Here is a 21,207-nt window from a genome sequence, read left to right on the forward strand (position 1 = left end):
CTCGTTTATGGCTACAGGCTAAAAAGGGTTCTACATGAAATATATTTTCTATATTATTTTTAATATAAACTGTCCTTACCAGAATAGTCCACTTACACCCTTGGAGTGCTGGAATGTGGTGGTGCCATCATCATACCTGTCAACTCTCCCGGTTTTACCGGGAGACTCCCGGTTTTTACCCGAATCTCCCGGCCTCACGGTTTCATATTCTATTCTCCCGGTTTTTCTATGTTCTACACTTGCGACATTTCTGAAAATAGCCAACAATTAGTCCTATGCTTAGTAATTCCCCACAGTAACGCTGAACAGGAAAGGCTATTCAGTGTAGTTCGCAAGAACAAGACAGACAGTCGGTCAAGTCTCAAGCTTGACGGGACTATATCTAGCATACTATAGCCATGAAGTCACAGTACCCATAGTCCACTGTTTCCTGTTTCAAATGGAAGCCTACTAAAGAAACCCTGTAGAAAGCGAAGCGAGCTGCTGTAAACTACAACAAGAAACACTGATTGGATGATTCTCTCACTATATTGCATAAGTAGACTATACTTATTTAGGAGTATTTATATCATTTCATTTGAAAATTACCAACCTCCCTATTTTCCCCCTTGTTCTCCTTATTTTTTGGCCCTGAAAAATGTTATTCTCCCTATTTTGGGGGTCAAACAGGTTGACAGGTCTGTATCATGTCAATGTTCCTTGAAAGGGTTTCCTTTTAATCATAACTTTCTTGTTTCGCTTCGTTTTCGTTTATCTGGTTTATCACTTCACGTATAAACACATAGATAGATTCAACAAAACATACATTGTAATTACATAAATTATATAAACATGAGGTGAAAGGAAGTGCACAGGAAACCCGGCTGGGGCTTGAAGATGTGCACTCCCATATACAATACACAAAAACATTGAGAAAATCCTGAACAACTACGAAGACTAGCAGAAATTTGGAGACAGATAGGTTTAAACCAAAAAGTAGAAAAATGGAAAACACCCCAAGCCCCCCATTCAGCCCTCCCCTTCCCCACCCATGATCATTTAACAGCAAGTTGATATATTCTACATTCTACAACATCAATCCAAGTACAGCAATGAAAACAAGAACTGGGCTTGCACTTAGTGGCTGTCAACAAAATAACGCAAGATGGTTTTTCTAAAAGATTGAATGATTGGCTTAGCGGTTACAGAATAAGGAAGGGAATTCCAGAGCCTGGTTGTACGGTTTCGGGGAGCGTTATATTGTGAAGAAGTTTGGATGATGTCTTGATGCAGGAATGTAGACTGTCGAGAATTGTAGTCATGGATTAAGAAGTTGTGTGAAAAGTAGTTTGAAAAGTAATCAGGTAAAAGGTCATGAATGGATAGGTAGGTGAAAGTATCCTTGCCGGTGTTGTTGATTTGTCATTCAAATGTTTACATAATTGTCAATCGTCTTTCGTTTCGATCTTCATCAATATGCCACTATTTCCCCTCGGTGAATCAATGTTTTGTTCATGAACAGGAAACGTAAGACCTTTTCAGCTCATTTACCATGATGACGTCACTAAATATTATCATATCGGTACAACCCACTTTTCTCCCTACCAACGCAGGCTACACATATAATAAATAGCTAGACATACCAGGGAGTTGTTATGGAACAACTCCCTGGACATACTATGTTACAAGGATGAGATATAAGCTTGACACTGTGTAGATTGATCTTAAGTCGAAAATCTATCCTATCATACAGCTGCCGTTTTCATAGATGGCACATGGCGCGTGTATTGAATATGATTGGATGGTAGCAAGGAAGTAAATAATCTGTAACTATTCGCTTTTCAAATAGCTGCGAATGATCTATCGGATATATAGCGGTTACTTACAGGTATCCGTAGTTTTAGAATGGCATCGTATTTCTTTCATGGTTACAAGCAATATTTCATAATTTATTAGTATTGTTAGTGATAAATATTTATTATGTTTATAAACAAGTAATTTCATGGCTGCTGTGGCAAATTTTAACCAAATTATACAGAATGGTAATATTTAATTTTACGTATATAAGGCATGTTAGGCTGTTTTGTATTTGGTACGTTAATTTGTAACATTAGGTTCACTTTTCACATGGATTGTGCATTGTGTGGCGAAACAGAGCAGGAAAAACTGCGGCTACGCTTCCACGAACGTCATACTATTTCTACGGAGGCCCAAAGTACCTTTCATCCATGCTGTTGTATATATGTAGGTAGAAATTCTATGTTATTATGCAGTTTAGCTCACAGTTCAGAATTTTAGGTTAGTAATTGTTATCGAGAGAGGATTCAAATTATGTCTGTCTACAGTGTTTTCTCTTCGCTCTTTTCCCTAATGAAAATATGCAGAGAGTTGATGGGTGTGTACACATATTGTAGGAACATTTGTGAAATAAGATATTCTGATGGTTCTATATATTCACTAAGGAACGCTCCTTCTCTCTCAATCGATTTATTCAACTGGATCATAATGGAGGTTGTGCTACAGACAAATAAAGGCTATATTAAGTAATCTTGTGGTAATGCTCTTTGAGGGGTGATTATGGGTCATGTTTATTTCTTTGTGTCCATTGTCGTATTCATTTAAATGGTACAGAAAAATGAAGAATAGGTTGGTAGTATAATGTGTGAATGAATACATCTGTAATTTGTTAAACCTTCCTATCATCAACGGGTGTTGCTCGTTTCAAACAATAACCATGTTGTGATTTCGATGGGGATGAGGGTGGGGTTCGGGTGTGGGAGGGGTGGGGGTGGGGCGGGATGGGATGGGACCACAGGGCCGAACGCACACTTGTATATAATGACTGGAAAAAATACTCACTTCTTGTTCGAAGTCCAGACTGGTTTAAAATTTGATGTCAACCCAAACATTGTTTTTTTTTCGAGTGAAAACAGACGAAAAAATTAGTGTGATCGTTCCCAACAAAAATAAAACTGTTAACTTTACTGCATGACTACTGCATAGGTTACGATTTCATCGAATACACAAAGGAAAGTGTCTCTTAATTTAAGAGGGCGTTTAAAGGAATAATCATTGACGTCGCCAATAATAGGTGAGCATGCGGGTGAAAGGGACTTGATCACTCAAACGTTTTCGTGCCTCTCCCGTGCTTCCACCGTGGTATTTGTAGTAGGAATAAATTGGAAAATACACTCTTCCTATACATTCAGAGCAATTAAGAATTAACAATGGCTACATACAGTTACTAACTTACTACATTCATAATCCGGTGCATCCCGTGTAATTTTCATTTTTTATTTATTACGCGTTTTTACTTTCTTTCTTTTTCTTTTTGCCTTGAACATGAACCGGTTAACGGAACACGGGGATAACCTACTATTATTTAGAAAACACAACAGCAAAGATAATGGCATAAATGATTGATGAAACTATTTTCACGCCAACTATGGAATATTTCATTTTCCTCAGCCATGCCATCCTGGGTCTTTCCTTGCGCAAGTTGCGAGCGTTGATCAGTCCGTACACAGTAACCATCACGCCCTCGATAATGAGCCAGATGATATAACTACCTATATATGGAAGATAAAATACATGAAACTGCACAATAATGCAAAAAAAGATCGGCGAGTACGGTCGCACAGAAAGAACACTATATAGAAATACAGTCGCTCATATCGTACATCTCGAAAATTGCGAAATACAACAATGAATAGTAACGTTATTGATACAAAAGTGAAACTTCCAGAATACAACATACATATTTGAGATTAAAAAAATATTTGAAGTGTCCCATTTTGGCTTCCGTAAAATATTACTAATTAGGTATAGCGAATATGTCTCCACCCCGTCCCCCTCCCCTCCCCCTCCCCTCCCCTCCCCTTCCCTCCCCCTCCCCCTCCCCTCCCCTCCCCTCCCCTACCCTCCCCTCACCCCTCCCCCACCAAACCGATTGGGTCTTTACCACCTCACCACGCTCAGAAGTCGTCTCTAATCGTCATGATCATTCAAATAATATCGATTCTATCGTTTGAATCTTCATATACTGTGATTATATAAGTTAGAATCATGTAGAAACTCTTCACACCTAACATGATGAGATACAACCATTCACTTCAGTCACGTTCTGTGAATACTGACGCTAGTAAAGGTATTTGAATGAATATTCATAGTGCAGTATAATTTATGCAGCCAGTTGGAACAATTAATTCTCAGTGCTAATAATAGCACTGTATCTCACCTGAATGATTTTATGCTGAGTAAACAAAACAAAAACGTGCAAAACAGTACCGTGAAGTGTAGACGGATTGTTTCAAAAGATTATATATCACGTACCTATTATAGGTTGTCCAGTGGAAGGCAGCTTGGTGAAAACGAACGTCAAGGACACAAACAAAGTTAAGACGCAGGTTAGTCCAAACTCAGACGTATGTGTCTCTTCCTTACCAGATAAACAGAGTACGACGGTAGTCATTCCTGACATAATTAAACATGGGAGAATTATGGCCAGAAAATGGGAAAACCTTTCACCTCTTCTGAGTTTCAAAACGTAGTGTACGTAAGATTGTGTTTGGTTTTCACAGCTATCACAGTCATAAGAGGCCACGTTAGCATCAACTGTTGCAATATCGAGTTTCCATAGACCATGTTTGATATCATAGTGTTTGTAAGCCTTACTGTCAATCAGGTCTCTAACAGCATAAAACTCTTGCTGTTGAGGGGAAGATATGAGAAAACAGAATAAGTCCTCACTATCAGCTGACCACCAAACGCAATATAGAATACAGAAAACGTCTTAAAATATACGAGGTGTAAAATTTGTCAGAGATTCACAGGAAGACTGTTATAGTACAGTGATTTTTCATTTTCATAATTTATTCAGTCAATGTATACACATTTTACACATCGAAAATTCCCCCTGCTCCGTAATAAATATGAGTAAGAAATTTATAATAACAAAATATGTAAAGATATGCAAAAAAATGTAAGACATCTAACAAGTGATTATAAAATGTCAATATAAGAATATGTAGGAAAAGGCTGAAAAGTGTAAAACCTAAAAATCTAAAATAGGACCAATAACAAACTAAACAGAAAATACAGATACCCATAATGGCAAATTAAATATATTCACAGCAGATGGGAGGGGGGGTGGGTGGACTACCGTATCCGCTAGACGCTTATTTCCCCCTGAAAGTTCGGAGACGGCGATTTGAAGGTGAACAAAATTAAATAAACCATTACCAGGGTGATTCGACTCATTATTTTGGCAAATCCATTTACAAACCCGCATAATGTGTATCTGTGTATACTTGTTTCGTATTTCTAACTGAGGACTCGAAGAAAAGAATAACAAGTCCCCGAACTTCATTTCAAAAGAATCACCGCGTCCTCAGACCTCAGAACAATTATATTTAATGGGTATGGTTAAGGTTAGGGTACGTGGATATGAACCATAGCCTAAATTGAAGTATTTCAATTTCTATGATATGAACAATGGAAAAACAACGGGTTCCTCGGACTGAATGTTAAACACACCTGCATGTGTGCGTGTGCGATTGTTTTTCTATCTGACCGAGGACTTGAACAAAAGAATTTCAGGTCCTCGGTTGTGATTTCTAAAGAATCACCACGTCCTCGGAAGAATTCTATTGTATGGGGTATTGTTAAGGTTAGGGTACGTGGATTTGAAGAATGGAAAATACAATGGGTCCTCGGTCTGAATGTAATACAAACATGGTTGCGTGTGTTCGTGTGCGTATATGTATGTATGTGTCACGAACGACTTTATTCATTGTACGTGTATTCAGTATATGCTGGTCAGGGTGATAAGTAGGTCACTCGTCGTGACTGACAACTTGTGCGTTTTTTCTGGAAGCGTCGAGAAATGATGGCGCTATTCGGTATTAGCGAGTACAAATTTCCAGAACATACGGGAAGTTATTTTTAGCAGGTGACCGAATATCGTCGACGAATGAACGTTGAACTATCAGTCGTATCTTCGAGACATGGATGATTCTCGATGTTTTTCCGTCAGGATTCCTGGAAAAGAACTTTCGGGAGATTGAACCCGGCTATATATAAGAAGAGATATTTTCGGTGATGAGGAGTTTAGTTCAGAGTTTTCCGATCTATTGTAAAAAGAAATTCATCTGAGATAAAAGATTAATCGAGGGGACGGACGGAGGAACCGGTGGACTGTTTGTTTATAAGATTGGTGCGTCGTTTAACCGGGACAGGCGTGACTTCGGCAGAGTTTTTCGGAGTTCACCCAGGAGGAAGCCATCCTTGGGATACAAACGTTGAGTCGAACTGGACCAGCGGGGAACGGTTTTGCTCCTGACCAAGTCACGGGATACCAGCCTACGAGGGAGAAATCCCGACATCGTTGTTGGTGACGCAAGGAGGTCAGAACAGCTACGAAAGGAACCGAGAGCCGGCACGCGCCGCGTAAGATAAGTTAAGTAATCTTTTAAAAACTTAACGGCCGTATAATATTGTAAAATCTGTCTGTAATATTCCAAATTTCTAGTACCAATAATCCTTGTACAAATCAGTAGAGATCGTATCATTGTAAATATATCGTTTTGTTAACTTTCAGAAACATCTCAGTAGTCTTTTGGTCCTTTGAGTTTACTTCCCTGAATCTATCTAAATTTTTATTTTTATCGGCCTTGAAGGCCAAAGGAAAAACCCGGGGTCGCAACAGAGGGGGCGCTAGAAGGTGCCATTTTGTTTTATCCCACGGAAGTTGTGACAATTAATGGGGGCCTATCCGGGAATTGTTTAAAAGGTAGAAACAAAACGGGAATTGTTTAAAAGATAGAAACAAACCGGGGAAGTGTTTAAAAAGATAAAAACAAAACGGGAAAAGTGTAAAACACCAGAAAGGAGTATATCCCGAAGTGACTTACAAACTGAGAAGTTTCTGAAACCATATATATTTGATATATTGTTATTGGTACATGTGTTTGCCTGATTGAATGATGGATATTAGAGAATTAACTGAGTTGGGGGCTAAAATGGGTCTTACGGGTGGCGAACTCTTAAACTTCGTCAAAGAACAGCAGCAGATCGCTCGTGACGAAAGGCAACAAGAAAGGGCTGAGGCGGAAAAAGAAAGGGCTGAGGCGGAAAAGCAAAGGGCTGAGGCGGAAAAGCAAAGGGCTGAGGCGGAAAAGCAAAGGGCTGAGGCGGAAAAGGAAAGGGCTGAGGCGGAAAAACAAAGAATGTTTGAATTGGCTAAGCTTGAAAAGCAAGCTGAGTTGCAGCAAAATAGCAATGGCGATGCCGATTTGAATTCCTCCCGTAGCTCCACTTCAAGCCGCGAGCCAAATAGAATCCCAACGCCCAAAATGCCTCACTTTGATGAGAAGGAAGACCTCGACGCATACTTGCTGCGCTTCGAGCGATTCGCAACAGCGCAAGAGTGGCCAGAGGAACAATGGGCATTAAATTTGAGTCTGTGTCTAAAGGGAGAAAGTCTCCGTGTTTACTCTAGGTTACCACCCGATGACTCACAAGATTATCAAAAGCTAAAGAAAGCCCTGTTGAAACGATTTCAATTCACAGAGGAAGGCTTCCGTCAGAAATTCAGACGAGAAAGGCCCAAAAAGGGGAAACATCAATTCAATACATGGCAAGGTTGGAAAATTATATGGCCAGATGGTTGGAAATGGGCGGAATTAACAAAACGTTCGAGGAATTTTCAGATCTCATGTTGCGGGAGCAGTTCCTAAATGTATGCAGCAAGGAATTGGCATTATTCCTGAGAGAACATGACTGCAAGACTTCTAAAGCGCTGTCAGAGCTGGCTGACAAATACTTAGAAGCGCATCACAGGGATCTTGAAAAATGTGTGAAATCCTTCCAAACAAATCAGGGAAATGGGAAAAAACCTGACGGTAACCCCAACAGTCAGGAGTACAAAACCAAAATTGTGGACGCGGGTGAAAACAGAAACACGCGTTCAGCCATAAAATGCTTTGTTTGCGGGAAATTGGGGCATAAGGCAAACGATTGCAGGCAGAGGTTTAAAGCGCAATCGGCGGTTGCGACTGAAAATGCCAAACCCGAAAAACTAGGATCGAGCGATGGGTCGCAAAAAGATCATCGTAGCGGACAAACCGCGAATCTGTGTTTGATGAAACAAATCAAGGAAAGTGACAGCTATTCAATTAATTTAGCGTGTGGTCACGAGATCCCAATAGTCAGTGCGGCGTGTGAGGAGCCTACCGACATTACTGAGAAAATTTTGTCAGATGTTAAGGAGCGCATGCCGGTGGTTGAGGGCTATCTTAAAGGGAGGAAGGTGTCAGTGTTACGCGATAGCGGGTGTTCTGGTGTCATCGTTAGGAGAAATTTGATCTCCAATGATCAGTTGACCGGTGTAGATCAACTGTGTGTACTAATTGACGGTACAGTGAGGAAGATTCCAGAAGCTATCGTGGCGGTGGACACGCCCTTTTCCACAGGATCCCTCAAGGCTCTCTGTATGAAGAGGCCAGTGTATGACTTAATAATTGGGAATGTTCCTGGTGTTCGAGGTCCTGAGAATCCCGACCCAGATTGGAGTGTAAAAGAAGTTCCAAGTGAGCACTGTGAACCTCACAATGTGGAAGAAACAGCTAGTGTTGAAATAGGAACCAGTAATGAGTCACGTGATGAACCGGAAGTCGCTGCGGATCAAATTATTCCAAGTAATGACGTAGGCGATGACTCAGATATTGGAGGTGCCGTAGAGACACGTGCACAAAAGCAAAAACGAAAGGAAAATCTGAAACCCCTAAAAACGGCTAATGTTCCTATGGATGACGTAACACCTGAGCAATTGAGACAAGCTCAGAAGGAGGATTCAACCCTCAAAAATTGCTTCAAGCATGTTGGGAATCCCAGACCACTGAAAGGTAAAGAGGGGATCTCCGAATTCATTTTAAGGAATGATATTCTATATCGCAAAGTTTCGGGGAATGACAAGCCTAGTGACCAATTGGTTGTACCCGAAAAGTTCAGAAATCAAGTGATGAAACTGGCTCATGACAGTATTATGGCGGGTCACCTAGGGATAGCCAAGACAACTGACAAGGTTCAGTCTCAGTTCTACTGGCCAGGTGTAGGATCCGACGTAATGCGTTATTGCAAGTCATGCGATATTTGCCAGAGAACATGTGATAAGGGAAGGGTCACCAAGGTCCCATTGGGTCACATGCCCTTGATTGACACACCATTCAAGAGGGTGGCGGTAGACATTGTCGGACCGATCAGTCCTACTTCCAAGCATGGGAATCGGTATATCCTAACACTTGTCGATTATGCAACGAGGTTTCCCGAGGCAGTTCCATTGCGTAACATAGATACTGAGAGAGTGGCAGAAGCTTTGGTGGACATATTTTCAAGAGTGGGAGTCCCATCTGAGATCCTGACTGACAGGGGGTCACAGTTTACCTCAGATGTGATGAAGGAGGTGAGTCGATTACTGTCACTGCGACAACTCACCACTACCCCCTACCACCCGATATGCAACGGTCTAGTTGAGAAATTCAATGGTACCTTGAAGAGGATGCTAAAGCGCATGTGTGAGGAGAGACCGTCAGACTGGGACCGCTATATAGGACCACTACTATTTGCGTATAGGGAGGCTCCGCAAGCCAGCACAGGTTTCGCACCGTTCGAGTTACTCTATGGTAGGACAGTGAGAGGTCCTATGGCCATTTTGAAAGAGATGTGGACATCTGAAGTGGACAACCCTGAAACTAGGTCAACATATCAGTATGTCCTAGATTTGAGAGAACGGCTAGAGGAGACTTGCGCTCTGGCTAGATCAGAGTTACAGGAATCGTCAGAGAGGTACAAGAAGTACTATAACCGGAAGGCTAAAAGTCGCAAGTTCAAACCAGGTGATTTGGTGTTGATACTCTTGCCTACTGATCAAAACAAGCTGTTGATGCAGTGGAAGGGACCATTCACCGTATTGAGTGAAATTGGCGAATCGAGCTATTCAATCGATGTCAATGGGAAGTCGAAAAGTTTTCATGCAAACCTGCTGAAAGAGTACATAAGTAGGGACAAGTCAAATGTGGTTGGGACTACAGTCATTTCAATGTCTGAGGATGAGGAGCAGGAAAGTTGTTTCGAACTGCCTGCGCTGCAGACTAATCAGAGTGAATCGGCATCGGATGTTGTCGTAAATAACGAATTAGGTGAAGGCCAATCACACGAGGTTAAACGAGTGTTATCCAAGTTCACTGATGTCCTGACTGATGTACCTGGCAAAACTGATGTTCTTAAATGTGACATCAAGTTAACTGCTGATAAGCCAATCAAAGCAAAGCCTTACCCAGTACCACTCTCGATGCGAGATTCGTTACAAGAGGAAGTTAGGAAAATGATTGACATGGGAGTGATTGAACCTTCAAACTCACCTTATAGTTCACCTGTGGTGTTGGTACCTAAACCTGATGGCACGAAGAGATTCTGCGTGGATTATAGGAAGCTCAATAAAGTAACCACGTATGAAGCTGAACCTATGCAAACCATGACAGAGATATTCTCGGAATTGTCGAATGACAAGTACTTCAGTCGAATCGATCTAACGAAGGGATATTGGCAGGTTGAAATGACACAGTCAGCGAAAGAGAAGACTGCCTTTGTGACACCAGATGGGTTATGGCAATTTAAAACGATGCCCTTTGGATTGGTTGGGGCACCGGCAGTTTTCACTAGGTTGATGAGAACCATTTTGAGGGATGTGCCAAATGTTGTCAATTATCTGGATGATATTTTAATTCATACCGAGACATGGGATGAGCATGTAGAGTGTTTGGAGTTGTTATTTCAGACGTTGAGAGAGAGCGGACTGACAGCTCGTCCGAGTAAGTGTGAAATAGGGTTCACTAAATTAGAGTTCTTGGGCCACACAGTTGGAAACGGGAAGTTGGGCCCGAAGCAGAGTACCCTTGATAAAATCAAAAACGCTCCAAAACCCGAGACGAAAACCCAAGTCAGGTCGTTTCTTGGTCTCACGGGGTATTACAGAGACTACATACCAAACTACTCTGCACTAGTTGCCCCACTGTCGGACCTGACGAGGAAGGGTTCACCCAATAGAGTGATTTGGGGAAGCGCCCAGGACAAGGCGTTCAATGATCTGAAGCGAGCGCTTATTAGTCCACCCCTTCTCAGGCTTCCTGATGTAAATAAGCAATTTGTTCTGAGGACCGATGCATCCGATGTAGGGATAGGTGCAGTCCTACTACAGGAACATGAAGGAGAATTATTTCCTGTAGCGTATGCTAGTAGAAAGTTATTGGAGAGGGAAAGAAATTATTCAGTGATTGAGAGAGAATGCCTAGGATTAGTTTGGGCAGTACAGAAATTCCATGTATATCTGTACGGAAGTGAGTTCGTCTTACAGACTGATCACGAACCACTCACTTATTTAAATAGAGCGAAGTTGCTGAACTCAAGAATTATGAGATGGGCATTAGTACTACAAGAGTATAGATTCAGACTAGAATCAATCAAGGGAAAGTACAATGTTGGTGCAGATTATATGAGCCGAATGTAAGCGGGTTATTCATTCATTTAATCAGATGTAGATGTGTTGATTGTAGCACTATTGATTGTTGTTATGCTATCATACATTTATGATTGACATAGTTTTGTCGGATTATAGAATTGTTTATAGTTTATAGAATTTGACATTTATGGAATTGTTAGTTTGAGTATTTTGAGATGGTTATCAATATTCATTAGTTATGTTTAATTTAAAGTTGCATACACGTCCATTTATAGATGAAATATTTAAAATATTTATCTTAAAGGGGGAGTAATTGTCACGAACGACTTTATTCATTGTACGTGTATTCAGTATATGCTGGTCAGGGTGATAAGTAGGTCACTCGTCGTGACTGACAACTTGTGCGTTTTTTCTGGAAGCGTCGAGAAATGATGGCGCTATTCGGTATTAGCGAGTACAAATTTCCAGAACATACGGGAAGTTATTTTTAGCAGGTGACCGAATATCGTCGACGAATGAACGTTGAACTATCAGTCGTATCTTCGAGACATGGATGATTCTCGATGTTTTTCCGTCAGGATTCCTGGAAAAGAACTTTCGGGAGATTGAACCCGGCTATATATAAGAAGAGATATTTTCGGTGATGAGGAGTTTAGTTCAGAGTTTTCCGATCTATTGTAAAAAGAAATTCATCTGAGATAAAAGATTAATCGAGGGGACGGACGGAGGAACCGGTGGACTGTTTGTTTATAAGATTGGTGCGTCGTTTAACCGGGACAGGCGTGACTTCGGCAGAGTTTTTCGGAGTTCACCCAGGAGGAAGCCATCCTTGGGATACAAACGTTGAGTCGAACTGGACCAGCGGGGAACGGTTTTGCTCCTGACCAAGTCACGGGATACCAGCCTACGAGGGAGAAATCCCGACATCGTTGTTGGTGACGCAAGGAGGTCAGAACAGCTACGAAAGGAACCGAGAGCCGGCACGCGCCGCGTAAGATAAGTTAAGTAATCTTTTAAAAACTTAACGGCCGTATAATATTGTAAAATCTGTCTGTAATATTCCAAATTTCTAGTACCAATAATCCTTGTACAAATCAGTAGAGATCGTATCATTGTAAATATATCGTTTTGTTAACTTTCAGAAACATCTCAGTAGTCTTTTGGTCCTTTGAGTTTACTTCCCTGAATCTATCTAAATTTTTATTTTTATCGGCCTTGAAGGCCAAAGGAAAAACCCGGGGTCGCAACAGAGGGGGCGCTAGAAGGTGCCATTTTGTTTTATCCCACGGAAGTTGTGACAGTATGTCATTTTGTTTTAAACTTTAAGAATATATGTTATCATACTTCGATCATAGAAATATTTACCTGTGCTGTCTGGTAGAGCCACGTAGTAAATGTCAAATGGCAAGTTTGCTTATCGAACGGATAGTTACGAACGGAAACACTGCAGAAGGACTGCATGTTTGCTAAAGTGTACCAGTAAATCTTTCCCGTATGTTTCACTACGACGGCGGTTGTTTCCGGTATGAAACTTGCAAAGTCTGTACTCACGCTGTGTGAAAGACAATATGTAAAACATTGCATGTTACATGATGTAATATATACCGCACGCATTTGTTACATCGCACGTGTATAGGCTATATGTGCGGCGATGCCCCAGTCCACATATCACTTTACTTCGGCTAAGCTCATATTAAGTGATTTTGTTTTGTAGTTTAATTCTTTTCTCTATCTTGTATTCTATATTTCTTCTTTCGTCTTAAAGTTATATATATACCAATACCAATATACATTTGTGTGTAATTGCATAATATGTCACTGTTACCCGCCAGTCTATAAGACCTCTAAGAGAATATAAAAGTGAAATTGAAAAGCACAATGAAGGGACATGCTCATTGGAACGGAAAAAAACATCGGACTGAATTTACGTCGATAATTTCAGACATGTTGATATGAAAGTTCGAAATTTCGGTTTCAAAAGCCATCATTTCGAGAATGTCGTCAACGTTTCATTTCTCGATTGAATGCTATTAATTTCCACTAAAAAGAACAAGGAGAAAATAATAAGAGAAGAAAAAATGCTAGTAAAAATGTTGAAAAATTGGGGAACATTACGAAATTTCTTATAAAAAAATGTCGAACAGAACGTACAACTTTGACATAAAATGGTCAGAATATTGGAGTTTTAAATAAAATTGAAAGAAAAAGTCCAGTTAATAAAATGGTTGAGATTTCGAGAAGAAAAAAACAACAACAACAACACATTTTTCGGGATAAGATTGTCCATTTTCTTTTAACAATGGTGAAATTTGTTGATGTCTAATCGAACGTTAATATCTGACCTTTCGTTCAGAACCAGTTCTGGCCTCCAAATGAGCTCATCACCCTGCGATGTCAAAGGAAGTCTCGTCTCCAGGATACCATCATACTCATCTGGTTGCCATGACAGTCGATAATCCTCCCAAGTCTTGTGCAGTGCAGAAAGAAAATAAGTGATGCAGCTCCATTCATTATGTTTTAGTGGACCAAATTGCGGGAGGGGGAAGGAAGGGGATTCCACTGCCTTGGGCTGCATCGTGGGTTGACGAAATTTAGTTATGTAAGTATAGTTGTCAGTGGTTGCATTTAGTTCCAAAAGACATCTGGTTATATTGGTTCAAATTGTGGTGGTGGTGGTGGGGGGGGGGGGGGTGTCCACTGGGCTGACAAAATTTAGCAATGTAAAGAATGTTGAATTTAGATCCGTAATCAGTTATATGAACTTCAACGTTATATACATTGTATCGACAACATGCCAGGCACTACAATTTAATGATGTTGTAGGGAAAACGATATGTATAAACTTGAACGTATAGCTTTATGGAATACCATGGTTAAGACCTCTTAGATATATGAGTGAGAATTGGTGAAAGGATAGGTGATCCACATGCACTTACGGTGTTGGTGTTATAATATATAGTAGATTATTGTTTACTCACCAGCACCATCATCCCACGCAGGTGGAGATGTTGTTCATGTTCAGCCTTAAATTAACAGAAAAAAACGTACCGTAAATATATAAACAATGACGTACAGGGCCTATGTTATTAAATTAGAGATATACATTGCAGTTCTTTTCATGATCACTTTCTTGCACTGTGTACCACATGTTAACGCACATCAACAAATGCTTCGATTATAGACACTCTGCATTGGAGTATAGGATATTGGAGGTATGTGTATAGTGTGAGTAAATAAGAACGTCTGTCCAGACTGGGTGCAGAAATGCGGCACATATCAGCGCTATATATTACACCAGGTTCTGATTCACATGAAAAAAAAAACGTTCATTCAGGGGATTTTTGCGTTCCAAAATAATAAATAAAATATATTGGCACAATACTGCGTTAACATGTACCTAATTAATAGATTTTTTTTATAATTAATAGTCTATAAGTAGGCCTCAGAATGCACCTTTTGATGTATATTATTTTACTTTCTCCAGGGTGGGGGGAGGTTGTGGGCTTCGAAAGGGATGGGGTGCAACCCCAGCATTCGCGCCTGATTATATGTTAAGCTCATTTTCTTTCCTGGCGTTTGTTTACTAAACAGTTTTGAAGCCACATGCGCATTTACATGAAAGTAGTAACTTAATACTAAAATCGTTTTTTACAGGATGGACATATAGCTTCGAGAAAACAAAATGTAAAAGTACTTACGAGAACAGAAATAGTTGGCGTAAATCTGAATCCAACTTTAACTGTATCTGTGGTATCCTTGACTGGTCGCAGAGAAGCCGTGTAGTTTGTCATTAGGGTGGCCTGTAGATCACGGTGGACTTCATTATCGCCGCATTCAACTTTAAAACACAAAACAAAACAAATAGAAATCATGCATTTCTGATTAATCATCGCGCATGATGCATTGTAACTGATTTGTTGGAAAGATCCAACAGCGTCCTGGCAATTAGCACTTACAGGTTCGATAACTTTTGAATCACATTTCAGTGTAGTGTGGATACAATGTATACCGAGTATATGTGTATACGAGTTTTGAGATCCCGGAGTACAAGTATATGAGTATAAAATAAACGAGTAGGCCATAATGATGATTCACAGTTGATTTTGCTGAGAACGAGTAATTCAAAGGCATGCCGAGTACGAGTGTGAGTATACACTGGAAAATGTATACTCGAGTACGATCGGGGTACGAACACTATAGTCAAGAATCGAATACTATATATAGATACAAGTCTGCTTGGAACTGCAATATTTGCCTTTCCTGAATTCACAATGAATCATACAGGTTTTTAACGTTCACACCACTATGTCGCTGACTCGATCGGACAAAATCAGTATAATCTTAAGGTCACGTGATGGACTTTTGATTTTAATTTTAAGTTATCTACTAATTCCTAATTATAACGTAGTACGTGGTGGTCCTTACTCCAACGGAGAAGAACAGTTAAAATCAGAAGAAGGCCATGCAGGATACGCTTCCTGAAAGAGCGATAAAACATCATTGTTGCCGTGGTGACTATAGTACAACGTTAACGGTCGAAATAGATTGGGTCCACACTCTGAACCGTGAGACTAATCACAAACTATTAGAAATAAACAATCCTAACACGTCTTTAATATCAAACTCTCTTTATATTACAAGACAGAAACCGAGACAACGATTGATATTATATTTAATTATTGCGTATACTACTTGAAGGATCATGTAAACTATCGACGTTTGCTAGGTGTTATACGACAGGCTTGTTAAACATGCAAGCTAAACGTAATATATCACTTCAGATTGGCGGGACTTGTGTCAAAGTCATTAACCTGCTTTTTTTCTACATACTTCACCGAACTATAATATACACATTTGCCAACAACAGAAACCAATAGAAACTTCATGCTTTATAGCTCAATAATTATAAATCGACAATTTTAATCACTGGCCATCAGCTATATCATTATTTTATGTGCCATTACAAATAAACAGATATATACACAACAATGACCAGAAAGGGAAAGAAGAATTCAACCCGTGGGACACACAGATAGTGGCGAGCTAAAAACGAACAAAACAATGATGCAGATGTGATGGTGCCCAAGTGCCCTGCTGCAGTATATAATAACTTTTAGTAGTAAATATACATTATAAATAATGAATGGGCAAACGATATTATATAAAGTTGAATAAAGTTTCTTTTATACGTATCATGGTTCTTGCACCAATGCTTAATACATCGACCTACCCATCCTCTTAGTTCCACAGATTACCGCTTCTGAGATTATCACAGTCATAATCTTCGCAATTGTTCCCAACCGTGAAACTTGCATAGCTTTATATCTTCTTAGACTCATGTACTACGGATTAATATATAACTAGTATCCAGTGTCGGATTATCCAACAGGCAGGTGGGGCATATGAGCCATGTAATGCTGTCGTATGGTACTTTCATTGTGCTTGTTAGCTCACATACAGAATCACTAGTAAGTTATTATGACCGAAAGGATTGAAATGATTGTCAACAGTGTTAACAATGTCAATGTTATATATATCGTCCCCGTTCTGGCGTAGTGACGAATGTTCAAAATGTGAGTTTTGAGAAAACGCGCTTTAAAGATTTTCACATTTTGACTTTAGTATATATAGCGTAATGAAAAAAAGGATCTTTTGTACTGAAAGTTGTCAATATTTTAAATATAGCAAATAGAACTTTGAGTTCTCATATTTGTTGCTGATTGAAAAATTTCTTACAAAGTAGTAATTTTAGTGTAAACATATTTGTCGTTATGTCATATCATTTTCAGTTAATTTTAGACATTCGTCACTATGCTAGAATTAAATTTTAAAGTTTCGTCCTGTCACAGACTAGTATTCGTCACTTTTGTGTAGTAGCCATAGGGTACACCGTGAATGTTCACTGTCACATGGGAGAGGAGGGGGGGGGGGTAGGTGGAACCACCTTACGTAAGAAGAAAATAATCGAAGGGGTGGTACATTGGTCTTATTGATTTTGAAAAGAATGTCCATAGTTTACTATCATGTACAAAATAGACAAGGAATTTGCATGGGTTATACGCAGGTATCAACATACGTGTTTTAGTATGTTTTTCTTGAGTGACATGGATGGAGTCGGATATGACGAGGGGAGGTGGTATAGAGGGCAAGGAGAGCCGGCTGTTGAAAGGGGTGATAAATTGGTCTGATTAATTTTAAAAAGAACGCCCATGTTTTGTTGCAATGTATTAAATAGACAAGGAATTTGTATGGGTTATTGGCGGATGTAAGTGTTTTAGTATGTTTTTCTTGGTTGACATGGATGGTGTCGGATAGAGGGATGTTGAGGTAGGGAGGGCAAGGAGAGCCGGCTGCTCAAAGGGTGATATATTGGTCCTATTTATTTTAAAAGAACCCCCACCATTTTCTACAATGTATGAAATAGACAACAAAGATCGTTTCGTATGATGTAAGATTAGCGGTGAGTGTGAGGTTCAGGAAGGGTGGGACAGGGGGGCACGGGGTGGTGGTCAATGACGACGTAACCATGGGGACCTGATAATTCGTTCTATATGAGACTTGAAAAAATATATATAAGTTAATATCATTACTGCCTGCTCTCGCTGATAACTGTTAAGTTGTTAACCCTAAGTTTCGCGGATCGGAAGGTGCCGATAATATATACAATGCCTTATTTAACAAAGAGAATCTCCTAATTCATTGCTTAAAACTTTGTAACTTTTGCTATATTCTATTTGGAAAAATATGATTGAAGTTGGGAGACTCAGTAATGATCAATTAAATAGAACAAAAATAGTTGCGTACTGTGAGTCATGCGGACGTTTCCTACATTAGGACGGAAGGGTATCGGGGAGAGTGGTGTTGAGTATGGAGTTAAATGACAGTGAAACTAAGAAATTTATTTAAAAAATTATAAAAAATTAGGTCATGAAGTAATTACTACCTGCTCTTGCTGATCTATTATAAGAATAAGTGTCGCTTATTGAAAGATATAGCTTTAACCAACGGGGTGGGTGGGGGGGGGGGGGGTTAGGACATTCCAAGGTGAATGTGTACGTTAGGTAAGCAGATGAAATACTTTTAAAATGACACCAAAGATTCTAAAAATTCTTTTCGGCGTTGTTAATAATGATGTACTTTAAGAGATACCGTAGATACGTTGCTCGGGTTGGTTTACTGCAATGTCGCAAATGGGAGACCAAATTCCGCACTTAATGGACCTAATGTTATAGTCGTTCATTGACCTTAAACAGAGGGGCCTACCGTGAAAATGTAGGGAAAATTCATCCTTTTATATCTCGGAGAGACGATTTCACTGGATACAGCAAAACGACTCAAAAGTCCTTAGATATAGTCATTATAACAATCATATTAAAAGATATTTATGAAAAGCAGATTCAAGACAAGATGAAAACTCAAATTTGAACCTAAAAACGATGTCACTACGGATGCCGTTTAGTGACATTTACATAATTTGTGTATAGTAGGTACTGTAGCTCTTTCGTGGCTCCCAAGCATTATATTAATGAGGGACATAGATCATCGCGTTTTTACGAGGATATCTCCTGCATTAGGATGTAAGAGAAGCGGTGAGTGTGGGTTTAGAAAGGGTGGGGCGGAGGAGGGGGGGGGCACGGGGTGGTGGTAAATGACAATGTAACCATGGGGACCTGATAATTCGTTCTATATGAGATTTGAAAAAAATATATATAAGTTAATATCATTATACTGCCTGTTCTCGCTGAGAACTGTTAACCCTAAGTTACGCTTATCGGAAGGAGCCGATAATACAATGACTTATTTAACAAAGAGAATCCCCTAATTGATTACTTAAAACTTTGTAACTTTTACTATATTCTATTTTGCAAAATAAACTTTAAGTTGGGAGACTCAGTAAGGTTCAATTAAATAGAACAAAGATCATTGCGTACTGCGAGTCACGAGGAAGTTTCCTTCATTAGGGTGGTAGGGTATCGGGGAGTGTGGTGTTGAGTATGGAGTTAAATGACAGTGTAACTAAGAAATTTAACAACAACAAAATTCTTAGTCATCAAGTAATTACTACCTGCTCTCGCTGATTTATTATTAGTATAAGTGTCGCTAATCAGAAGATATGCTTCTAACAAACGGGGTGGATGGGGGAGGGGTGCACGGGGTTTATATTATAATATGTATAATACTTTGGAGCCCGAATGCTCAAATGTTATACTTACCTAGAGCGTCCTAGTCCACCAAGCCTATATGCCTACGTATTTTTTACAGCGATAATTGTAAACATATTTCTAATAGTGATAATTGTTATCCCACCCCTACCTTTAAAATGGATGAGATATCGCACTTTGTTGACCATTTGTGCACACATAATAGGCCTACCATCTCATACCCTTTCATGGGAATTTCTGGTGGCTAAATTTGATTGCCGAACAAAATTGCTGATTTGTCTTTTAATCTTACTATGAAAAACACATCATCGTAGCATTTTTGGTATTGCGAAGATTTTTTTATCTAGCGATATTTTGTAAATGAATCTGGCAACAGCAAAATGGATGATATCATTATGGTACTTCATCTGAAAATGTCGTTTTTATTATTATTAATTTGTCAATCATTATAACGGCAGAACAATCATCAATATGGGGTACAATTAGAGCGTTGTACAGAGTAGTACGTGTATGCTGGTCAACACACCAACTAAGTCTTTTTATAATACCCAGTTTCTGTGATATTTTTGCAGTAATTTTGTCAATATGAATTTCCTATTTAAGGTATTTGAATACATACACATTTTCAAGAATATCATTATCAAGCTTTACATTGGGGGGATTAATTTTTTTTATAATTTGAGAAGATCCAAATGTCATAACCTTGGTTTTAGAAGCAGTAAGTGTCAGCTTATTAGTGTTCATCCAATCAGAAACAGCTTCCAGGTCCAAATTTATGACACTTTCAATATCTAATTCGTTTTTTGAACTATATATGATGGCAGTATCATCGTCATAAAGAAAAATCTTACAATTCGAAACTACAGTAGGAAGGTCATTAATATAACTGATAAATAAAAGTGGACCCAATATGGATCCCTGGGGTACACCAATTGTAGCTGGTCTTGCATCAGATTTAACCCCATAAATAAAAGTAGTTTGTTCTCTATTTGATCCTTAATCTACTGCATGGGAGCCACGAAAGAGCTACAGTACCTACTAAACACAAATTATGTAAATGTCACTAGACGGCATCCGTAGTGACATCGTTTTTAGGTACAAATTTGAGTTTCCATCATATCTTTAATCTGTTTTTCATACATATCTTTTAATATGATTGTTATCATGACTATATCTAAGGACTTTTGAGTCGTATTTCTGTATCCAGTGAAATCGTCTCGCCGAGATATAAAAGGATGAATTTTCCGTTCATTTTCACGGTAGGCCCCTCTGTTCAAGGTCAATGAACGACTATAACATTAGGTCCATTAAGTGCGGATTTTGGTCTCCCATTTATGACATTGCAGTAAACCAAGCCGAGCAATGTATCTACGGTGTCTCTTAAAGAACATCATTATCAACAACGTCGAAAAGAATCTTTAGTATCTTCAGTGTCATTTTAAAAGTATTTGTTGCTTACCTTATGTACACATTCACCTTAGAGTGTCCTCAACCCCCACCCTCATATAACTATTGCATTAGTTCCAATTAGTGCGGAGTTTTGGTCTCCCA

The 21,207-nt window shown here is 39.4% G+C and overlaps 1 protein-coding gene and 1 pseudogene across 3 annotated transcripts; one reads left to right on the top strand and one right to left on the bottom strand.

Moving 5' to 3' along the window:
- Positions 1 to 1,941: 1,941 nt before the first annotated feature.
- Positions 1,942 to 16,463, bottom strand: LOC139961584 (neuronal acetylcholine receptor subunit beta-3-like). Of its 3 annotated transcripts, none has more exons than XM_071960891.1 (7): positions 15,920 to 16,463; positions 15,193 to 15,332; positions 14,473 to 14,517; positions 13,837 to 13,961; positions 12,860 to 13,046; positions 4,312 to 4,687; positions 1,942 to 3,548 (listed from the first exon to the last, which is right to left on the bottom strand). In XM_071960891.1, exons 1-7 carry the CDS (start codon positions 15,993 to 15,995, stop codon positions 3,358 to 3,360), a joined length of 1,140 nt encoding a protein of 379 aa, XP_071816992.1. In that variant the 5' UTR covers positions 15,996 to 16,463; the 3' UTR covers positions 1,942 to 3,357. The 3 variants fall into 3 exon arrangements, with proteins under 3 accessions (XP_071816992.1, XP_071816993.1, XP_071816991.1); XM_071960892.1 differs by lacking the exon at positions 15,920 to 16,463 and adding an exon at positions 15,451 to 15,895 and having other exon boundaries at positions 1,943 to 3,548; XM_071960890.1 differs by lacking the exon at positions 15,920 to 16,463 and having other exon boundaries at positions 1,944 to 3,548; positions 15,193 to 15,894.
- Positions 5,762 to 12,639, top strand: LOC139961773 (uncharacterized; annotated as a pseudogene).
- Positions 16,464 to 21,207: the final 4,744 nt, after the last annotated feature.

Source organism: Apostichopus japonicus, chromosome 20 (assembly GCF_037975245.1).
Source record: "Apostichopus japonicus isolate 1M-3 chromosome 20, ASM3797524v1, whole genome shotgun sequence".
NCBI lineage: Eukaryota > Metazoa > Echinodermata > Holothuroidea > Aspidochirotida > Stichopodidae > Apostichopus > Apostichopus japonicus.